At 43.2% G+C, this 23,194-nt stretch overlaps 1 protein-coding gene across 1 annotated transcript in view; it reads right to left on the reverse strand.

Moving 5' to 3' along the window:
- Window positions 1–3,761: 3,761 nt before the first annotated feature.
- The window catches only part of LOC147672520 (cAMP and cAMP-inhibited cGMP 3',5'-cyclic phosphodiesterase 10A-like), a 909,783-nt gene continuing 890,350 nt past the window's right edge, over window positions 3,762–23,194 (reverse strand). The window contains exon 21 of the mRNA XM_086947973.1: window positions 3,762–10,322. Coding sequence (XP_086804099.1) covers window positions 10,205–10,322 — 118 coding nt within the window. The 3' untranslated portion in view covers window positions 3,762–10,204. The remainder of the gene's footprint in view (window positions 10,323–23,194) is intronic.

Raw genomic sequence — 23,194 nt, forward strand, 5'->3', positions numbered from 1 at the left:
TTTGACATATAATAGCAGGTCGTCTGCATACAGCGAGACTACATGCAGTCCATCGGCCATTGGGATTCCCCATTCCTGTCCCCGGTTCCTTAGGATCGTGGCCAGGGGTTCCATGGCTAATGAAAATAGCAGGGGTGACGGGGCAACCCTGTCTGGTACCCCTCCGCACACAGATGGCGCCAGATAGTAATTGACCGGTGCGGACTCGGACCGTGGGCCCACAGTATAGCAAGTTGACCATAGTCTCGTAGCCATCACCCAGGCGGTACTTCTCCATCACAGCCGTCAGATATGGCCACTCAACCGAGTCGAATGACTAATCAAGGTCTAGTACCAGGCACCCCGCTCGTGGCCAACGCTGGACCGGATATTCCTGCATCCGGCGTGTGTTGTATGAGGTGTAGCGCACTGGTACGAAGCCATTCTGGTCATGGTGCACCAGGTTGGGGAACCAGAGGGGCCAGCCTTCGTGCCAGAGTGGAGGCCAGTATTTTATAATCTGTATTCAGAAGGGCTAGGGGGCGATAAGAGCCCACTCGTGGCATTTCTGCCGGGTTTAGGGATGGAGATCAGATTGGCTTCTTTTAGATTAGGAGGGAGGGAGGAGTCTTCCGTAGCCGCGGTGTAAATATTTAGAAGTTCCGGAATGAGGATGTCTGAGCCAGCGTTATAAAATTCGGTCGGTAGGCCAACGGGCCAGGGAATTTACCATTAGATAGGTTGAATCTGGCATCACGTAGCTCATCCGGCGTGAGCAAGGCTCCCAGATCGTCCTGTTGGGCACCAGTAAGTTGCGGCATATGCAAGGGGGATAGGTATTCCAGTACGTCGGGGCGGGGGTCGCGTAGTCGGGAGCGATAAAGGGCATCATAGTGGGATGTGAACGCCTCATGGATTTGGCGTTGTGAGTATACCAGTCCCTTCCCATCAACATGCAACGCCGCTACTGGAGCCGCTCGTCTTCTTGTGAAATCAACCAAGCCAATAGTTTGCCGGGCCTGTCGCTTAGGTGATGCGTTCGCGCCGAGTGTGCAGCGTAGTTGAGGTTGTGCAGCCTCTCTAGGAGGCGCATATGCTCTGCACGTGCCTCCGTTAGCTGGTCGTCAGTGCCACCTACCGCTTCCCGTTCTTGAGTAAGCAGGAATAGTTTTTAAAGTGCAAGTGAGTGGCGGTAACTAGCAGCACCTATGATACAGTACTTTTAAAAAACAGTAAAACACAGTTATGAGCAGCCTTGCTTTAAAAGTGCTTGTAAAAACTAATCAGCAGCAGTGGAGCGAATCCGACCCAGATGAGCCCCCAAAGCAGGTCAGGATCACTCCCTCTGCCTCCCGGACCTAGAGTCATGCAAACGTGGCCCGTGAGTCAGTAAAATCGTTAGACGTGGTATGGCGTGGTGTGGCAATTGTGTGATATGGTGTGGCAATGTCCTTTGCTAACCCCATACTGAAATGCAGTGATAAAAATAGATTAACAAGACGATAAGTCATTCTCTAGGAGCATTTTCACATGGGGGGGTGAAATACACTAGAAGATTCACAGAACTTGCACTGGTGCTAGCCAAACAAGTAAAACCTTGTGCTGGTAATACCCACATGCACCTAAAATATCAAACAAGAAAACGTACGTAATCAAATTGGAATGAGTATGTCTACACTTTTGTGTCAGAAACAAACTGCTTTGGAAGCGCAGGAAGTGACAATGGACACATTTTCATACTTACGAAACACAACTTCCACCTGACACATTACAGGGTATAGAGCATCAAGCAGAAAACCCAACATCAGGTTGAGAGAATTCTGTAAGCTGTAGCATGAGCTTGATACATGTGTTGTGTTATTGTATGTAAGTAAACTTGAACTGTCGGATTTCTTAGTGCTGGTCCCCAAGGAACTTACTACTACTGAATCTGGACCATCTTTGTGTCGTGCCCCATACTATGCAACTCTACTCAATGTACTTTATACGATTTGTAATGTGGAACTGAAATGCGGTGATGCGGTTATGCTGAAAAGATTTACAATGCTTAAAATAATGCTATATAGAAATGTTAATAAAACAGTAATGAATCCTGGAAAATACCATTTTCATCAATATATGCCGTTAAAAATCCCGATCACTTCAAGTTAGCCTGAAATTCAGACAATTCTTTTTATGCCTACCACATGGTCTAAATGTATTTGTAATCTTTCAGGGCAAGGTTTCTGGGAGTTTGATGTAAAAACATATCATGCGGCCAAGGACTGCATAAGACATTAAAAATTTACATGAGTCAGGATATAAGGGTGCTTTTCTGTAAGCAAGTGTTTTAATTCGGACTGCATCATAGTCTGCAAAACATATCACACCATTGAACATTTTCTTTTTTTCTACAAAAGCTATCAAAGCAAAGTTTGTCCTTAAAAAAATACAAAAGAGAACTAATCATTAAATGTGTTTCCAAGTAGGTGAACACATACAAACATAAGAAATAGAGTACATTTTTGGATGTTTCTAATTCTTATTCTAAGTTTCCCTTAAATTAAATGTACATTATATTCACAAGTAGCATTGTATTTCTCTTCCTCCTTTCCTCACCAGAAGGACAAACGTTGAAAATCTAAAAAAAACAATCCTCAAGAATATTAACATCAAAGTCTATATCCATTAAAATCATAAATGTTCTAAATATATATTTTTATATATATATATATGTATATTTATGTTACATAAAATATATTTTATATGCATAATAATATATGTGCAAGCAGTGGCAAACAAGATTCCTATTGGTCCTGCCATATAAAGCAAGAATATTTCAAGGCAGATCGAAAACTTATTTACAGCGTGCTACAGTATACCATACTAGGCGATTGTTCTATTGTACAAACGAGGATCTTATTTTAAATACAAAGGCTGCAAATAAATCCAGGAAAATAATTACACACAATATACACTATTTATAAAGGCAACATTGTAAGACATTTTAAATTATTGCACTTGCATATTTTTGTACAAACACTCTACTGCTGAATACATCCATCTTTTTGTGGACGCAGACAGGCATATGTACACACACGGACAAGGACAACATACAGCTCTTTCCTTTTTTGGGAGCAACCCAAGTGAGACTTTGGATAAAGTTCAAGCTACTATACAAATTTTTCTCTAACTTACATTTGTTTGAGCATACACCCGTATTATTCATCAAGCACAGCTTAAGGTCGGCAAGCAGTAATATGACCGTTTACTTGCAAGAAAAAAAATGGATGCATCCTTTGTTCAGTGGACACTTTGAACCTTAAACCCAACTGCAGAAAGCATGCTGGACTTCTGTGAATTTCGCTTACATGGGCGACTATCAAACATGGAACAAACCTGTCAAGACTCCTAATTGCAACCTCATTGAGCAACAAATAGACACACATTTCAAACTTGACAGTAACTTTCAGAGAAGGCCCCAGGTATTGGAAAAAGTAAACAATTTTAGCAGTTTCCAAAACTAGTGACTTTTAGCAATGGCCAAACATCAGATCAATCATGCAGTTTTAGTAAGTATCTCAGCCCAACAAGAAAATCATGAGTACATGTCTATACAAGACAGGTCTTTTTGACAACGCTAAACCAGTGATTACAATTTCCCTAAAAAAAGGATCCATGAAAGAACACACCATTAATTATGGTGGAGTCAGATAGCAGGTAAAGAACTTACTGTCTGCAACAAAAGGGCTCGCGTTTCATAGAATTCAAGGTAGTGCTGTGAAGCAGGACAGAATAACTTATTTTATTTATTTTTATCATGTAAACATCCTTTAGTCACTGCCTCACTGTATTCTAAATCTACAGAGAGGTCTCCATTAAAAAGATACAGAGGTCTAACTGAGACGTACTGCCATCCAAATGTCCTAGTACTCTCAGGGAGAATAACAACAAAGTGCTGGCGCTAAGTGCCTGACAGTATCTGCCTGACTAAAGCACTGCTGGTTGGTGGAGTGGAATGCCTCAACCTCTTTTCTATGGTGATGACTACTGGCCAAAAAGAGAAAAAATAACACCTGCCACCAGCAGGCACTCTCAAATGTTGTAAACCCATATGGTGGCTTCATGGGAAAGAAACCCCAACTTGGTATGTCTCATGGTCTAATCAAATTTATAAATCTTAATGTCATAATCAGAGCAGGGTTTGAGTGCTGGGGTTAGTCCCCCCTCACTGAAACCATTCCCATGAATAAAGACCATGTTAAGAATGAAAGGTGATACCTTTCCAGAGAATCCATATTTGATTTAAAAGTCTGCTCTCAAGCTTAACTTCGGCACACATCCCCAGGTCTCAATGTAATGGGTGTCACAGTTTTCACTCTAGAAATGGCAGTGCCTGGTAGGTTAAAAAAATATAAATAAACGTTGAAGTCATAGGTGATGTGTGTGTCAGAATCACGCCACTGAGAATCAGCCAGTGGATTCTCACACGCGCCAGAGTAAATGTTAATACTCCCAGTAAATAAACATACTATGGTCGCATCAGCAAGAAAATCGAACAGCAAGAAAATCGAACAACAATGTATACAAGACAGCCACAAATGTGCAATCATTATTCAATTTGGATTGCACTGGCAATGTATTAGAGAATTTTCTTCTTGGCATAGGTGACTAACTTAGTTCCTGTATAGTAACACCGTTTTCTTTAAATATCTCCTGAAAGTAGCAGGTCACATCTCCCTTAAGGTTCCGTAGACACATGGACAATGCAAGAGGCTTTTCATCAAGAAAGCAGGCAAAACAGAACCACACACGTTCAATGGTCACATGATGCAGAGTTTTAGATTTCCCTAAATAAATGGTAGCTTGTTCATGTAAAAATACCAAAGGTAAATGCAGAATCCCTTTTACAAAACTGTTTTTCAAAAAGGAGAAGGCCACATAAGATGTAAGAGATGGTAGTGGGGAATATAGCATGCCACCCATTAAGTTTGTGACTGATGCAACTGCAGGCAGAGTACAAAACTGCGGAATGCTGCAGATGACAACTGTGCATTACATTGGCTTACAGAGAAGCAACAAGATCGACAACTAACTGGATTTAAATGTATTAATGGCTTGATTAAGAGTTTGGATTAAATGAATATCCTCTAATATAACGAGTAGAATCCATTGGCTGATATTCTTTGTCAATGCTATTCTTATGATGGAGGAACTCGAGGCACGCATTAGGTGTTTCCTGCGGAAACTATAGAACTTACACTTTACGCAGAACACGTAATTGTACCACAGTTAATTATATATTCGAAAGGGTTCTGGTATGTATACGTGTTCATCCTGTGTGCCAATGCTTGACATAACCTTTTGTACTATGCCCTCCTTATAGTGATATTTTATAATATATCACCTAATGATTGTTTGATCCCTCAGTAGCACTTAAAAGGCCAAGGATTAAGGGCCTCTTATTTACCCCCCATCATTCTAGTGCAAAAATATGCATTACATAAAACTAATAGGCAACACATGTACATTGTACTGGTGTAATTCAAATCAGCTGAAGGTATGGCTTAATATTCCTGGAGAGCATGCCATCAGGAACCCTGAACAGGGGAAAATGTAGGTTAAACTCAAATCACAGATCATGAACCTTTAACATCCGAAGACTGGACCTTTTCAGAATGGTGCCCGCATTTATCAGTGAGTAAGTCACTGATCTTTTCTTCGTACAGTCACATTGTCAATGAAAATTTGAATAAAATGTTGAACCCCTTCTTTGCCTCAAAAACCATAACTTCTAAAAAGCAGTAAAACAGGGAAGGGATTCATGGATTGCTTTTTAATACTCAGTCTTTAGGCAAAACCAGTAGGAATTACCTACACCAATGTGTGCATCCGTAGAGAAACACATGATGCAAAGGTTAGAAACAAGTCCAATCACTTTTAAATTCACCACAGAGTGTGATGGTATGTTTAGAGAACTCTATTTAGGTAAGAAAGCTTTGCAGACTTGAGAGAGAGCGAGCAATTGTTTGTGTGATGAAGCACTGAGAATTCAGCAGTGTTTTATGCCTAATAAGAATCTGTACGCCAGTGTCGGGATACCTAGAATTCCAATGATGCAACATTCTCTGGCTAGATCAATATTTTCTGCTTAGTTCCAACTACAACAAAAACAAATAGTTCTTTGAAAGCTTAAGGCCATGACGAGACAAATGCTAAGAAAAGCTAGTCCTGCCATGAAACTATTCACGGAGTTCATTTAGTGAGAATGAATAGTATATGTCACGAACAGGTTCATGCTTTATCCTTGTTCATGAACCCATTTCCCACTTTGGAACAAATGTCTAAAGCATCTCAAAAACATAGCATGAAATACGCATGAGGCACTATATACCGTCTGCCTACAAGCCAATGAAACAGACTGGCACAAATGTGGGTGCCTCCACCAAATGTCGAGGGTGGGAAAATGATTTGTCAAGGAAACATTTCTATGAGGAAAGCACTAAACTCTAAAAGTACACTCAAAACTACTATCTACATGTACAATCCTAACTAACAACATTGTATTATTTGTCTTTTTCAGTTACTGTTAGAAGTTTGTCTCTTTAAGGAAGATACATTTTATTAATAATCTGAGAACGTCGTACACCTCGACATAAATAAAATTTGCCCTACGAGTGCCACATAAGCAGCACACTCTGTAAATTCAGCAACATTTAATCTCTATATCAAAATAAAATACTGCCACCATAAATGATTACTGTACTGAGTTTAAGACTTTGAACCCATCTTAGCAACTAGTGAGTGCCCAGTTTGTTTTTACCAGGTTATATGTATTCGTTTTAGTAGAAATAAGCCTTACATCGATAACTTTCCAATTTTGCACATGCCTAACTTTGGCTACAATTCTGAGATTTCAAATCAGTTAAGGCTTCTGTAGTTGGCCAGCTGATAATTAACTGAAACAGCGGAAACGTTTGGTCAATTGTAAAATGTTGAAAACGTTTGTTCCATCGGCACGTGGATTTTCTGGTTCTGCACCAGCCCAAAACAGCCTCACATTTGCGTAGTCCATACCAATAACACTTCAGTGTCATACTTCGGCACCCAGGAGAATATGCCATTTATATGTCTTCAAGTAGTACGAAACACATATCTGACTAAAACACTGGGGTGAAAAAGTCCAGTGTAGATTGTAATTAATAGAATTAATGACTCAGAGATACATTAAGTGTATCTCAATGAGGAAGTTCTCTTCACAAAGCTACAGAATCTGGTGAGAAATTCTATGAAATTGCAGTTGTGTGAGGGTGCAGCTATAAAACAAGCAGGGTTACACATCAAGAACACTCTGCCCAAACCGAGTTTTCAACCCACAAGTCATATGAAAGAATTAGTAGGCAAGCAGTACTTGAAACTGACCAGGGAGCTGTCTGGACAATCTTCTCAACATGCTCAGTACTGAGAAATGGTACTTCAGTGAACATGGACAACAAGAGATAACACCCACCAATGGAAGAAGCAGGAAGAAAGTCCCCTAGAAGTCCAATGCTGGACAAAAGCAAAGCAGATAATTGCAACAACATCTAATGCAACAACAGGGATGCCTAGAGTTGACACATACAGTGTTCATTGCCACTGGCAAGCAAAATGAAGACTGCACAACTGGTACCAACAAGGCAAGCTTGATGTTGCCAATTACTTGTAACATAGGCAGGATTCGTTAGGTAGCTAGCATTTCGAGATTCACATGATCATTACTGCTAGAAATGACGTATATGCTGGTCCATTTAAAAATAATCCCCAGGTGAAAGAGGCTAATGCACAGCTAATTTCTTTGGGAGCTTTTCCTCATTATCTTGAAGGGCTTATTTGAAGTTAATCACAGTCCTTCAGTAAGGCAGTAACTGGTTTTGTAGAGACCATTTTAAAAGATGAGAGCCACATTAACGAGGCTACGTGACTCAGTATGTTATGAATGTATCTACACAATTATGTTGTGCTCTGCTGTACAACATTTTGGTTAATAGGGACATACAGAGCAGAAATTTGAAAAAGTCTTTAGATCCCACAACCAAACCTACCATTGGCTGTGCCCCCACTGTTATTTTCTTTCTTTACATGCAAAGATTGCCCCCGTCCTGAAACGTTTGGACTCCCTGTAGGATTTCATTTTGTAGAGATGCATACTCCCTTTATCATTTGTTCTTTTTGTATCTTTTAATGTCCTGCACGCCCCAGCAGCTTTGCTATAGTATGCGTACAAGCGCCCACCTTTTCATATCTTCTTTCAAGCAGGTGTTTCAATTCCTAGTCCCAGCCTTTACCACTATCGCAGACCCAGAATCAAAACACAAGTGCTCTGGTTGCCTATCTTCACACCTTCCTTGCTATTTTCCTGCATGGTTTCTGTGAATGTATAGTACATTAGTATTTTGCACTATTCACCGGTGACCTGTTTAACTTTTGCTTTGATCAAAATATCTTTGTGATGGTCAGTGACCTCTCGAGTACTCACTTTTCATATCATTTATAGATAGTTGCTGCTAATCTTCATTACCATTGCCTTGCACGACTGAGTATTTAATGTAGAAATATATAGAAGTCTGACTTAAAATCCACTCTAGAAGTTCAAACATGAAGTTAGTTGAGATGCAGCAATCTCGAGGGGAAATTGCTACCAAATCCTTGGTTTTAGAATGTTCATTTAACACATTCAATAATACATTGTAAAAAGTCTCATAGAAATATATTTGTAAGTATGGGAAACTTTTTGCTCCGTAATATATTCAGGATGGTTATGTTTTTGTTCTGATTTTGAGGCTCAAGTCATCAAGGCAATAAACTTAGACCCCTGAAATTTAGGGAATCTCTGAAAAGGGTGATTTGAGGTATTTACATTTTCCTTAGACAAGACACACTCAAATTGAAGGCATCACATACAAATAGGGCCAGTATAAGTCATCAGTCCAACCCATGCATACATAAAACCAACATCTCCTTCAGTTTTAACACTCGTTCTTTTCCTGAGGTATTATTCTAAGAAATCCCTACAATGTGTCCTGTCGTCCACCGCTTAAAGGTATTATCACTCAGGATGTGTCACTCTGTCAAGAAAAGACAATAGTAAGTATCATTTACCATCTCCCTAAATCATTAAAAATCACAGTTTGTTTTCCCTTTCACCTGAACCAATATCAATATTTTGCACACTCAAGAAAACAAATTTGTCTTAAGTAAATGTGTGCATGCCAGTATATAGTTCATAGTCAGAGCCCCAGCCTCACTGTCACTATCTCTATATCTGCATACCATTGCTTAGCCACTAGTGAATTAAGAGGAGATATTGCAGTATATGTTCCGCAAGAGACTAAACATGTAACAATCTGCAAGACCAGTGCTCAAATTTCACACAAAGCGGGGATTAGGGTAACAAATCGGAGTGTACATTTTTAAACCCACTGCCTATGTCCATGCAGGACAGCACAGTTAGGTCACCGTCCTTGGTGAGGCAGAATCCCCATTCTGTTGAAAAATTATGTAGAATATCCGTCCATCCATCCTGACGATGTCGAAGTCTCTCCTCCAGCCAATTGCAAACCAGAAAGTCCAGTGCAAATCTGGAAGATGTCCTCATTTTTTCACGATCATCTGAATGAAGGCTGTTCTGGCGTTTAAGTACAGGCTAACCTAAACTGTGCAGAGGATTGTGATGCACTGCCCAGCATATACCCCGTGTGGAATGTCCACCATCTATGATAAGTAGTAAAGAAATTAATTCAAGTATTATACCCTACCATCATAGTTTCAACCCAGTTCAAGCTGACGACTACAAGCACTTGCAATAGTAGTGAGTCAAATTTCCTATTTAAAATCAGAAATTCGAAGTGAAGACAGTGGAATACTGCCCATCTTATTATATTAAAAGTACCATTTAAGCTTGAAGCCTTACAGGAAATATATAGTACCCGCTGAGACGTATTTATGTCCACTTTAAGGCCTCTAGCAGTGTGACCCAAGATGTAGGCCAGTTAATTTATCTTTCAGGTTTCCACAAGGTTCACTTGTTCAGTAGAAGACCTGACCATCATTTCCAAAGTCCTCTCAAACCAAAGAGTCCCTTCTACTGAAATTAGGCCAGGACGGTGGAATTTGCTTGGCATTTCACCTTCATATCAGCAGTTGAGGCTTCTTATTCTTGTTAAAAAAAACAATCCATTAAAAATGTCCTAGGATAAAGTATTCATCAATCATCTATCTTCACTGGTAGTGAATCCGATGTCTCAGTCGCCAAAGAATTGGAAGGAATCCACACTGCCGTGTCTTCTCCTCGTGCCACTTTCTCCCACTGACTAAGGTTGTCCCTTTAGTCACAAACCAAAAAAAAAAAAAGAATATTAACAGTTGATATCATGTGCATACAACTTTAATATGTTCATCTTTCACAACAGAGCTGACACACAAAATATTCTTAAACTAAACAGTTACGTGACATATACAAGCAGAGGTAGCAATCCTTGCCATGTAGGTGGCAGACCCCTCAAAGTTATCTTGGCTAAAATTCAACAAAAGATCCTGAACTACGAATACTTCTTGCACAAAGCATCAGGAGTTGATGAAAAAAACCACAATCTTAGTTGATGGGAAAATAACTGCGCATCTTTGAAAAGGGAAACAGTAAATTCATCGCTATTGCCTATGCTATACACACTTGTGGGAAATCACTGCAGGTAAATTCAGCACAGTAATGGCAGAGTGGAACCCCAGCAGAAGTTTTTGGTATAAGGGAGCTACAGCACTTTATCCACTGGTCAGTAGATAAACACGCAAGGAGAATGTCACATAAGTAGAGGCAGTGTGTTAGAGGCAGGTAGATATATGCCCCCCATGCAGCCACCTGCAGAATGAATTTACAAGGAGTTGAATTCCTTTCATTTACCAGTTACTGCTGGACTAGGCCCTTTCTTCCTCATCATCCCTAAACATTTTGCCTTAACCCTCCTGTTTTCTGAGCGCAGTTTTGTTGACTTTTAGGTGTCTGCACACTTTACCACTGCTAACCAGTGCTAAAGTGCTTGTGCTCTCTTTAGCTTACACCCAATTGGCATATTTATTTGGTTGTACTTCTCTAGTAAAGTGGTATTACATGTACCTAGGGCCTGTAAATTAAATGTTACTAGTGGGCCTGAAGCACTGGTTGTGCCACCCACTTGAGCAGCACTTTGAACATGCCTCAGGCCTGCCATTGCAGCATGTGTGAGCAGTTTTGGACTGCCAATGTGACCTGGCAAAATAAACCTTTAGCATGCCCAAACATTTCTTTTTAATGCATATATGTCACCCCTAGGAGCCCGAACAGCCCAGAAGACATGGTGCAGTGCATTTAAAACAGGGACATGTAATTTTAAGTTTGATATGTTCTGGTAGTGAAAAACTATTTCATTCATTTTTCACTACTACAAGACCTACCTTTCCCTTAGACTAACATTAGAGTTACCTTTTTACATTTGATAAGCTGTCATTTCCGAATGAGAGCAGGCAACCAGTTCATGTTTGGTGTTTTTGAAATTCATAATGAAAAACCCTAACTTCTGACCAGGATGCATCGTGTACGGGTGGTTTTAGCTCTTCTGCATAAGCTTGAAGAAAGGAACTCCAGACCGTGCCCCAGGAGCTGCAGATCCTTTGTATTGCCTCCTCTTTTTGGAATACGCCTAAACTACATGTGATAATGGAGGGGAAATGTTATTTCTGTATGCATGCAAAATCTGTGAGATCCTTTTAGGAAAAAGCTAAGACCTCAATGTACTAATTCAGCAAAATGAAAATGACATGTATAGTGGTGAACTATGCTGCTTGATTTATTTTGTTGGGCCACATAACCTTTTTTGATGACACTATGGTTCCCGACACAGGTGACACCAGACAGAGTGTTGTAAAAGTGAGAAGCCCCCTAAAAGGAACCTCATATTTCTTATTTTCTTTTCTGTGTATTTGCTTATGGTGATGCTCTGCTAAATGCTATATTGTGGGGTTACTGCTTTGATAGGATTATGCACTGCTATTTTGGTCATATGATTGAAGATTTGATCATTTTTGCACATATCCAGACATCAAGCCCTAGATTCTTTTCTATGTAAGGTTTAGGAATTTAAGGTTAAAAAAACATTTATTGAATTTTAAGTGAACCACAACTGGACAAACAAACAAACCTTCATCTTTTTCACACATTCTCTTGCTATTAAAAGTACATTGGTCTAATTACTGGACCCCTGCATGTGCCTTAAAGTTGTGACATCCTTCACATTCACAATTTGTAGTGCCTCTAGAGTCCTCAGGTGAGTGAGGTCTCTACAGTCCTTGCAAGATAGTGTAAGAAGAAACCATATTGAAGAGAAAGATTTCTCAGCGCTATCGAGGGAAGCATGATCTTTTGCAAATCAAGGACATACATTACTTCATTGAACCAGTACTGGGTTTAAATGGACCTTAGTGGGATCTATGGCATTTATATGTTTTCAAGTAGTCCGAAACACATATCCTACTAAACCCTTTTCAAGAAATGTGGCTAAAGCCTTTCTCTTGTAAGATTGCTTTGAGGAAAAACTAGGCTTCACTGTTAAAAGCTTTCTCAGCATCCAATGACAGAATCATAAAAATGTTGCTCCTTTTCTGTTTATCAATAAGGTGGATTACTTGTTAGGTCTAGCATCAGCGCGCATGCGCTGTCTGCGAGACCCTCTACCATCACAATACTGAGTGTAATCCGACCTGCTGCTTGCAATTGGTTCACTGCTGGGTCACTTATCTTTCACGGCTCCCTATTGGTTAGCCCTCCGATACATCCCTTCCGGTTTTATGTGAGGAGCACCGTTCAACTACGGTTTCCGTACACTTGTATGATATATCTCTGAATAAATTTACAGTTTAATTCAACTTAAGGAGAACTTATTTGGATATTTATCTGACGGATAACGATATATTCGCTGATTAGCGATCACAGTTGTGCCCAGAGGGTCATCCTCTAAGTTTAGAGGATGCTTGATCTGATCTTTAACTTTCACACTCCAAGAGAAAGAGAGTGATACCTCAGGTGCACACTCCAAAGTCAATCCAGAACACAAGACAAGCCTGTGTGCATCCAACCATTACGCATCTCATTTTAATAGCATCATGGTTTTTAAGGCTATGTGATTTCTAAGAATAGATTTTCATAATCGCAAAGAATCAGATATGGTATCCGTTGCCACTGTAAAATATGCTGATTTACGAATTTATACTTCCTGTTTTCTTTATTTCTTTACAGAATGCACAAGTTACTTACCTTTGGTAATGATATATCTGTAAGAGACATTAGTTAGTGATAGATGCCTTACCTTAAAATTACTCCCAGGCGTCCGACTGGATCTGAAAATTTTTCGTCAGCAATACCCCTGCGCGTCGGAAAGGTGGCATCGTTCGGCTCTGCATCCGTCGTAGGCGTCATGATCGCCCGAATTACATTGCGGCAGCTATTTGGACGCCGACCTCGAGCGCTGACGTCAGTTCTGTACAAGACTTTCGCACCAGAAAAGCAGAGCAATGCAAGATACTGACCACTGGTGCATTGAAACTAGGGCCCTGAAAGGGATGACCTAAACCCAAGAAATCAGTTTGCAGAACGGGGAGGATGGGAGGGGCGATAAGGAATCTATCACTAACTAATGTCTCTTACAGATATATCCTTACCGAAGGTAAGTAACTTGTGCATCTAAAAGACACGTTAGTGATAGATTCCTTACCTTCGAATAGATACCCCAGCAATACCAAGCGCGGTGGTGGGTCTGCGAACCAAGATCACACCAGAAAGTCCCGGAGAACAGAACGGCCAAAGAAGCAGTCTCCCCGGACTTGACCGTCAAGGCAATAATGCTTAGTAAAAGTGTGCAGCGAGGCCCACATGGCTACCTGACCGATGTCTTGCAGGGAGACACCACGTCCCAATGCAGTAGTGGCTGCTGCCGCCCTGATACAATGGGTGCGCAACCCCACCGGAGGATCCGTTTTAGCAAGAGTAACAGGCTTTTATACACAAGACGACCCAGTGGGAGATAGTTCTCTTGTGTACAGCTCGGCCTTTCTTGGCACCTTCGTAGCCAACAAAGAGCTGGTCATCCACCCAGAACTGTTGTGTGCGATTCAGGTAATGGGTCCAGACGGTGGAGCCCCTCTTCCTCCCTGGAAGAATGCTGAGGCGGAAAGAAAGTGGGCAAGTTGATAGCTTGCCCGATGTGGAAGGCAGAAACAAACTTTGGCAAGAAGGAAGGACGAATGTGAAGCACAACTTTGTCCGGATGAATAGAAGGAAAGGCTGGTTTACCGGAAAGAGGCTAGAGCTCACTCACGTGCCTAGCAGAGGTGAGGGCAACCAGGAAAGCAGTCTTCAAAATTGATAAATGAAGAGGACAGTTGTGCAGCAGCTCAAAGGGAGCTAACTGCAAATAGGTAAGAACCAGATTCAAGTCCCATTGCAGCATCACAAAATGAATAGGAGGGAAAAGAGGAGTAATACCTCTGAGAAATCTACTTACAACAGGGGACTTGAAAAGAGAGGACTCAGGGAGCCTGAGAAAGGCCGAAATTGCTGAAAGGTAGCCATTAATGGTGCCCAGAGCAGAGCCCTACTGGGCTAAAGAAAGAAGGAACAAAAGGACTTCTGAAAGAGGGGCAGAAAGGGGATCCACAGCTCTTGCTGTGCACCATGCCACAAATTTTTCCACCTACTGGTGTATAACGATTTAGTGGAGGGACGCCCGGCTGTCAGAATGATATCACAGACTTCAGGAGGCAAGTCAAATGGAATTAACTGTCGCCGCTCAATCTCCACGCAAGGAGGTGGAGGCTGGACAGGTTCATGTGGAGGAACGTCCCCTGCTGCTGCGACAAAAGATCCTCCCGAAGATGCAGTCAGCTTGGGGAATCCACGTTCATATTGAGTAGCTCAGGATACCAAACTCTTCGAGCCCAGTCCGGGGCTACAAGAATGACTTGGACCCGGTTGCGCCTGATATTCTTCAGCACTCTGGGTAGAAGTGGTATAGGTGGAAAGGCGTACAATAGACCGCAACTCCACTCGCGATGAAAAGCGTTGCAGAGCGAGTGCCGCCTTGGAAATTCCAACGTGCAGAACTGCTGACAATGCCCGTCCTCTTAGTTGGTGAATAGATTTAACCAAGGCACTCCCCACTGCTGAAAGAGACCTTGCGCCACCTTAGAGTAAAGACGCCACTCGTGATCCATCATGCACCTGCGGCTGAGTTCGTCCGCTCTGGCGTTCAAAGAACCTGCCAAGTGTTGAACCACCAAGGAAATACCGTGACGTTCAGCCATGTCCAGAGACGAAGAGCCTCCTGACACAGGGTCCACAACCCCACCCCACCTTGCTTGTTGCAGTACCACATGGTGGTGGTGTGGCCTGCACTAAACTCCACTTGACAGAGGGAAGGAATGCCTTCAGTGCAAGTAGGATCGCCCTGAACCCCAGAACATTTATATGGAGCCTGGACTCCGCCGGAGACCAGAGGCCTCTGATCTCCACCTCTCCCATATGGCCGCCCCATCCCAGGAAGGACGCATCCGTCACCACTGTGTGCTCTGGTTGGGAAAGGAAGAGGGATCTGCCACTGACCCAATGTTGGTTTGTGAGCCACCACTGCAACTGTTGTGCAGTGCCCTCCGAGAACTGGACGTACTCGGACAGGTCCCCTTGATGCTGCGCCCACTGGAACCTCACGTTGAACTGCAGAGCCCGCATACGCCATCTGGCATGATTGGTAAGCAGGATGCAGGAGGCCATGAGGCCCAGCAGCCTCAAGGTCATCCTGACCGAAACCCAGGAAAAGGGCCGAAAGATCGGAATGACTCGCTGTTCGGGAGGATAAACCCGAAACTGCGTCCTGTCCAGAACCGCTTTGATAAAGAGGAGCTTTTGAGAGAGAATCGGGTGCGACTTCGGCACGTTGATGGAGAACCCCAGCAAATGCAGGTCGGCCGTAGTCTGGAGGTGAGAGACAACTGACTGGGGCGAGCCCTCCTTCAACAGCCAGTCGTCGAGACAGGGGAAGACTGAAACCCCTGATCTGCGCAGATGAGCTGCGACCACCGCCATCACTTTTGTGAACACCTAAGGGGCGCTGGTAAGGCCGAAAGAGAGCACAGTGAACTGAAATTGCTCGTTGCCTACCGTGAACCGCAGGGAACGCCAGTGCCCTGGCAGGACGGGGATATGAAAAAAAGCGTCCTGCACATCCAACGTTACCATCCAGTCTTGCGGGGCTAGGGCAGACAAGACCTGAACAAGTGTGAGCATCTTGAAATTCTCCTTCCGGAGGAAGCGATTGATGTTCTGAAGGTGTAAGATAGGCCGTAAGCCCTTGTCCTTCTTTGGAACCAGGAAGTAGTGGGAGTAACAACCACGACTTACTTCTGGCGTCAGAATGCGCTCAATGGCCCCCTTGGCATTTCTCCAACTTCCTGTTGGAGGAATGCCAAGTGATCGCACCAACATGCGGTGGTACTGAGGTGGCATGGCTGGAGGGGTAGTCTTGAATGGGTGGGGGTAGCCCCTTCGGACATTCTGTAAAACCCACCTGCCCGAAGTGATGGTGCGCCAGTGGGGGAGGTGATGGCGAATCCTGCTGCCCACTGGTTTGGAGGCAGTGGCTGCAAAGGAGGGGGTGGACTGACCCACCCGCTGGCCCCGTGACCCACCTTGGAGTGTCCCACGTCCGCAGCTGCGCTAAGACTGTTGCTGCGCAAGACTGTTGCTCTGAAACAAACGTGTTTGGGCACCCCTTCTTTGGCCACGAAAGGAGCGAAAGCAGAAGCCAAAGGAGTGCGTTTGGCCGAAAGGCCCAAGGACTTGGCCGTAGCCCACTAGTCCTTAAAACACTCCAACGCACTGTCTGCCTTGTCGCCAAAAAGGTGATTGCCATCAAAGGGCATGTCCATTAGAGTATTTTGGCCATCCCCAGAAAAGCAAGTTGTCCTCAGCCAGGCGTGACGGCGCAGCGCCACTGTCGTGGAAATCGCTCTGCCCAGCAAGTCGGTGGTGTCAAGGCCTCAACGAATCGTGAACTTGGCTGCATCTCTCCCCTCAGCAATAGCTTGGGAGAGCACTGTCCGGCCCTCCTCTGGACACTGAGGCAGTGCCTGCGCCACTGTATCCCACACATAGTGGGAATAACGGCCCTAGAGGCATGTGGTGATCACAGACCGTAGCCCTGAACTGCGGAAGAGAAAATCTTTTTTCCCCAAACTGCTTCAGTTTCTTGGATTCCCTGTCCAGAGGTGTAGAAGGGAATGCGCTTGGGGAGGCAAAGGCTTGGACAACCAAGCTCTCAGGGGTAGGGTGTTGAGAGAGGAAAATGGGGTCCCCCGGGGCAGGGCGATGGCGTTGGGCCACGTTCCTATCCACAGGAGCCCCTGTGTTGGGCCTGGACCAGGTGCCCAAAAGAACGTCCGTAAGTGCATCATTGAAGGGCAACAGCGGCTCCGCAGAAGAAGCCACCGGCCGAATCACTTTTGTTAGGAGGTTAGTCCTGACTGCCACAGTAGGGAGCTCGAGGTGGAGAGCCTCGGTCGCCCTGCGCAACACCACTCTAGGGCAGAAGGAGACAGTGTGCCAGGTTCCGGAGAAAAATCCAGTCCACCTGCGTCCTCCAAATCCTCTTCCCAGTCCAGGTCTAACTCGCACTGGACTGCAAGAGGGTCTTCAGACCACTCCCAGTCCTCCCCGTTCTCCGTAACCTGCCAGGTAGGCGGAAAAGAAGGAGGAGGATGGAGAAAGGAATAGAAATTACCCATCAGCATCGGAATCAGCATAGATCGGCACCATTTGGGCGATGCCGTAGACGTCGATGTTGGTCGTACAAGGCCAAACAACATAGGCTGGGATCCATGGGGGTCTTGCGGCGTCAGGGCCGGAGCAGTCGACGAAGGGCAAGAGCCCCAGTCGGACGCGAAGGCACAACGGCAGGCCCGACGGGCCAAAAAGGCAGGGCATGGCTGACAGAAATTCCTGCAGCTAGGCTGGAGTTGCTGACGGACCGAGGAAGGGCGGGTAGCCTGTCGGCAACTGCTTATGCCTCGCCGGAGCCGCAGGGGTGGCACTACCTGCACCCTCATCCATGTCTCGCGACAGGCTAGGGGAAGGCGAAGATCGGCGTTGTTTCATCGACTTCTTGTGCTTTGTCTTACCTGACCCAGAGTGTGAAGACTTCGTCGAACGATGGTGGCGGCTCCGCGACCGGTTCCTCGACCTCCAACGGGACCGGGACCATGAACGGCGCGGAGCAGACTTCCGAGCCTCAAGCCACTTTCGGGACCACTCCCGCAAAGTTTTTGGAGCCATGGCCCGGCAGTCGGGGCAAGACACAGAGTCGTGGTCGCTCCCCAGGCAGTAGACACTCTCACTGTGCAGGTCCATCACCGACATCGTGTGGGGCCTCGCAAGACTTAAAACCGGGCATCCCTATACAACAAGACCTAAAAACAAGACTCAAAACAACAGAGACAAAAGTCCCCAAAAACTCAGTCAAAAATTGACTTGGGGTACCACTCTTTCTGGATCTCTGCTTGCTGGTGCGGCAAAAGAAAGAACTGACTTCAGCGTGCAACGTCGCGTCTAAGTAGCTGCAGCGATGTCATCCCGGCGATCATGACGCCTACGACGGACGCAGAACTGCACGACGCCACCTTCCGACGCGCAGGGGTACTGCTGATGAAAACTTTCCGGATCCAGTCTGACGGTAATTCAAAGGTAAGGAATCTATCACCAATGTGTCTCTTTCAGATGCATGCCTTTAAACTGGATGACAAATAACTACATACCTGGCTCGGGCAGCAATAAAATCCTGGGCATTATGTGGAATTGGGTTATGGAACTATCCTTAATACTTGTAGTAAGGCCTGTGTGGTGGTTACATTAATTAGATTTGTAATGCCTCCACTAGGCGTGACGCACCTGCCCCTTGCGTTTGTGCATCATACTGTAGAAATACGGATCTCCGTGAAGGGACAATAAACCAAAGCGCCAATTAAGTGCTCCTTGGTCTGTATGTCAATCCTGACGTTTAGCGTGCTTGCCTGTTAGGATTTTTAAAAAACAACTCTTTGATAAATAAATATATTTACCCAGCGACATATATACTCTATATGTGATGTTCGTGTAGCATTAGCTTGGGTGGCACTCCGCAAGATCTGCAATGGGAAACCTGTTGTTGGTCTGCTCTAGCCTTTCAAACGCCAAGATCTTGCTTTCTCCTTTCCAGCAAAGTGGAAGAGAGAAGCAGTGTAATGTATCAAAGCATCATTGGTTGCTGTTCAGATGCACAGCCACAAACATGGTTAATTCTTGTTAATCTATGGTTGGCAAAATGTAACCACGGTTTGTCTGTTAATGTACAATAAGGGAGCAAATGAACAAGCAGGGCAAATAGGTAGTTATCTAGGGGCATGCGTAATAATTAGAATTAATTCTTTATCTCCCTACTGTCTCAAAACCCTTTCTTTAACTTAGGTATTTAGTATATGCATTTGCACTTATGTACTTTTAAATGCAACTGCCTTGCTTGCTAATGTGAAAATAATCGATTTTCTCTACCTGGTTGAATACAAAATGTTTTAGAAGGTCTATCCTACTGGTCACTTTTTTTTTAAAAACAATATTTATTGCGTCAATTGTCAAATACAATGCAGAGCTCTGTGACCCAGAGGCTTACTGCTACATGGACAATACTAAAATTGTCTTGACATTTAGCATATGCATTAAACAAAATAAAATAATAATGTAAACAAAACTCCCCCAATGCACTGTTTTCACGCCACACATTAAACAGCAAGTATCTGCACTACTGGTCACTTTCTTGCAGCAATTTTCATTTAAAATTTCTCAATAGTTCACAAAACCATTGTGAAAAGATTTTCAGAGTTGTATTAATAAACTGTTTCACACAAATGCACTGTTATGCGCCTTAAAATATTTTGTAGTGTTTACACTTTGCAGTGTGATTTAATGGTGAATCTTAAATAGGAGCAATAGAAATCAATGTTAATTTCTTATTTCTGGTTTGAAGCACGCTGTTTATCGGCTCCTCTGAATTTGATGTTTTAAACCCCCTATCTCTATAACTAGGTTAAAACTAGCGTTCCCAAGGTTGTCATTAATGCATCATCAACTTTGGCGGATATAATGGACTTTTAAACATCACTGATGCTCTTGTTCTCTTGGCCCAAGATAATTGTACCTCTGCCTGCTACGGGTCAAGCAAAAAGAAATGCTTTTTGTGTAAATGACATTGATTTGTTTGTACCACTATTCTGTTGTCCTCTATTTTTCTTTACAGTTCACCCTCCTGCCTTTTTTTTACCTGGTGACCCCCAAGGGAAAGGCTATCCGTCCTTCACCCTTATCCTAGAAGCAGAAAACACAACTGTTGTACATGAGCTTACAGAACATGCTGGTCTGGTCTCATGTGGGAGGCCACAGCAATAACCTGGGGGAGAGGTAGGGTTGTTAAGCAGACTTCCTCTACTGCTTGATAATTAAATACCAATTGATCATTGCAAATTAGGTTAAACAAGTACAATGAACTTAATCGCATTATAAATCAAAATAGTTGTTTTTAATTTTTTTTCTTCTTATTAACAAGGAGGCATCAGATGGTCGTAGGGCCTCACTCTATATTTTTAGGTCAAGCCTGGGCAGCGCATGCGCTGCTCTGCAAGGCATGCTGTATTGAAGTACAGACTTGAATCCTCACCCACACTCTACCCATTTTTGCCATTGGCTTGTGTCATTGTCCTTTGTAAATGCTGACTTCTGATTCCGTAAAAGGCTTGTTACTCCCTCCTTAGCATCGCCTTGTCTTCATTTGTATCCTCCAATGAGTACTCGCCCTTTTACCTCTGTTACACGGTACGACTTATTTAGTCTGTAAGCGCTATTTTCTTTAACGCGTTTCACCAACTGCAGGCATGACACACTTTCCTGCAACTTTCAGCGCACCAAGCGCACTTTCACTTCCCACCGGTCCGTCCAGTTCCAAGCAGCCTGTAGGGGTCAAGGTCTCACATTTACAAGAGTTTGAGCTAGTGGCATTATAAATGACAATGGGGCACATGCATCAAACCTGCATTTTGCTATTCCCAAATAGCGAATTTTACCGATTCGCTATTTGGGAATCGCAAAATGCTATGTATGTCGGAATTGCAAAACGATTTGCGATTCTTTAACATTACCTAATAGCGATTTCGAAATTGCAAATCGCTATTAGATAATGTGACTCCATTCATTCCTATGGGCCTCCCGGCAAATTCGTATTCACAAATAGCAAAAGCACATCCAAGGGATCCTGGGGGCCTTAGGCCCCCCTGAAGCACCTAAGGCCCCCTGAAGCACCCCACAAAAAAGGTAGGTGTGCACATGTAAAGTACATGGCACTTTGAAAAATGCATTTTCAAAGCAGGTACATATTACCATCAACTTTTAGTTGATGTTAATTATCGTTTCCTAAATGCACAATTGGCATTTAGGAAAGGCTACATGCATCAGCATTAGGGAATCGCGCTAATCGCACATAATTGCGATCACAAAATGTAAATGCCAAAACCTACATGCATAGGAAAAGGCCTTTTTCCATTCCCAAAGTGGAAAAGGCTAGATGCATGTGCCCCAATGCCTTTTATTTATGTGTTAGTTATCAAAACAGATAAATAAAAGGCATTATCATTTACAATGCCAATAGCTTTAACTCTTGCAAATGCGAGACCCATTGCATTGCAACTGCTTGTTTTTAGTATTCTCTCTCTTCTTTCTGACATAAAACTTGCCTGGCCTGGTTTTATTAAATGGGACATCAAATTGTTCAATCTCATGGCCAGGATATCTGTAAATATCTTAGAGTCTATACTTGAAAGAGAAATGGGGTGGTGCAAGGTGCATTCTTCCAGATCTGTAGCAGCACCAGAATGCTGGCTTCAGCCATTCAAGGGAGAGAAAATCCTCATTATTTCAAAAATATGATACAATTTATTAACAGTGCAGATTAGCCCTGGCAAGACTGATTAACGAAAGAGGAGACTATTTGTCTGGTCCAGCTTGAAAGTCATTTAAACAATGTATTCTTGCCATGAAAGATGGTAGAAAATATTGTTGACCACCTTGGTTGACATGTGGCATCAGTGGCAGGACTCGAATAAGCATAAAGCCTACTTTTCTTTCTTTCTTGCTTAGTACTGTCCTTTCCCTCAAACAATCCAGTTAAAGAGTGAGTAACTTTTTCACCAGATGGGTATCAATCCCAAAAAGTAGGATACGTGGAAAAATATAATTAGAGTCAACTCTTTCATTCGTTCTTCAATGTATGATAAACACAGTGCCAAAGTGTTGCACTGGTTATTCTCCATAGTAATATTAAATGAGGGTTGGGTGTCATTATCCGCTATGCTCTCAACAGGCTACAGGTAAACACTGAAAATCCAAGTTTACAACTGTGAGGCCTGAAACACCTTACACAAAAGCATGACTAAGGTGGGAATGTATTGACCATTTTGAACATCTGCTCACACTTTTCCAGAAGACTCATGGACCATAGGTTGGAGGGCCAGTAAAATGAGCAAATGTCACAGGAAACTTAAATACCTCCACTTTATATACAAAGTAACTATCTTTCGTTCAACACATCCAGCAATATGTTCCAGATATGAAGCAGAGATGCTTTGGTGCTGTGGTCGAAACCACATTGATATAGGTCATTTCAATTTTTAGAGGCGGTCTTGGAATTGGATTGTTACTAACTCTTTTGAAGCAGGCTTTTTCAAAAGTAGTTTATTCACAGGTTTTGGTACGTTTGAGGGACAAAACATTTTGCACAAATACTCTGAAGATGGAAATGACCATAGGCATAAACAAATTGGGAAAACTCTACCAGCACCCACATGGATGCACGGATTCTGTGGGTGTTACTGCAGTCACCAAAGTAACTGTTTCCTCCAATGATTCAGGTAAACAATTGAGGCTGAATGGATGGCGAATTCTTTAAGTAGCATCTGAGACTGCCTAGGGCTTAATAACTAGGATGCTGCTTCTTCATGCTTTACATTGCCCTCATAAGGACCTTGATCTACCAGAAATATTTCTTGGTAGCTTTGATTGCTTTATTGTAAGACTGCACAAGTAGCCTACATTTGATTTTCT

The sequence above is a fragment of the Lissotriton vulgaris genome, unplaced genomic scaffold (genome assembly GCF_964263255.1).
Source record: "Lissotriton vulgaris unplaced genomic scaffold, aLisVul1.2 SCAFFOLD_490, whole genome shotgun sequence".
NCBI lineage: Eukaryota > Metazoa > Chordata > Amphibia > Caudata > Salamandridae > Lissotriton > Lissotriton vulgaris.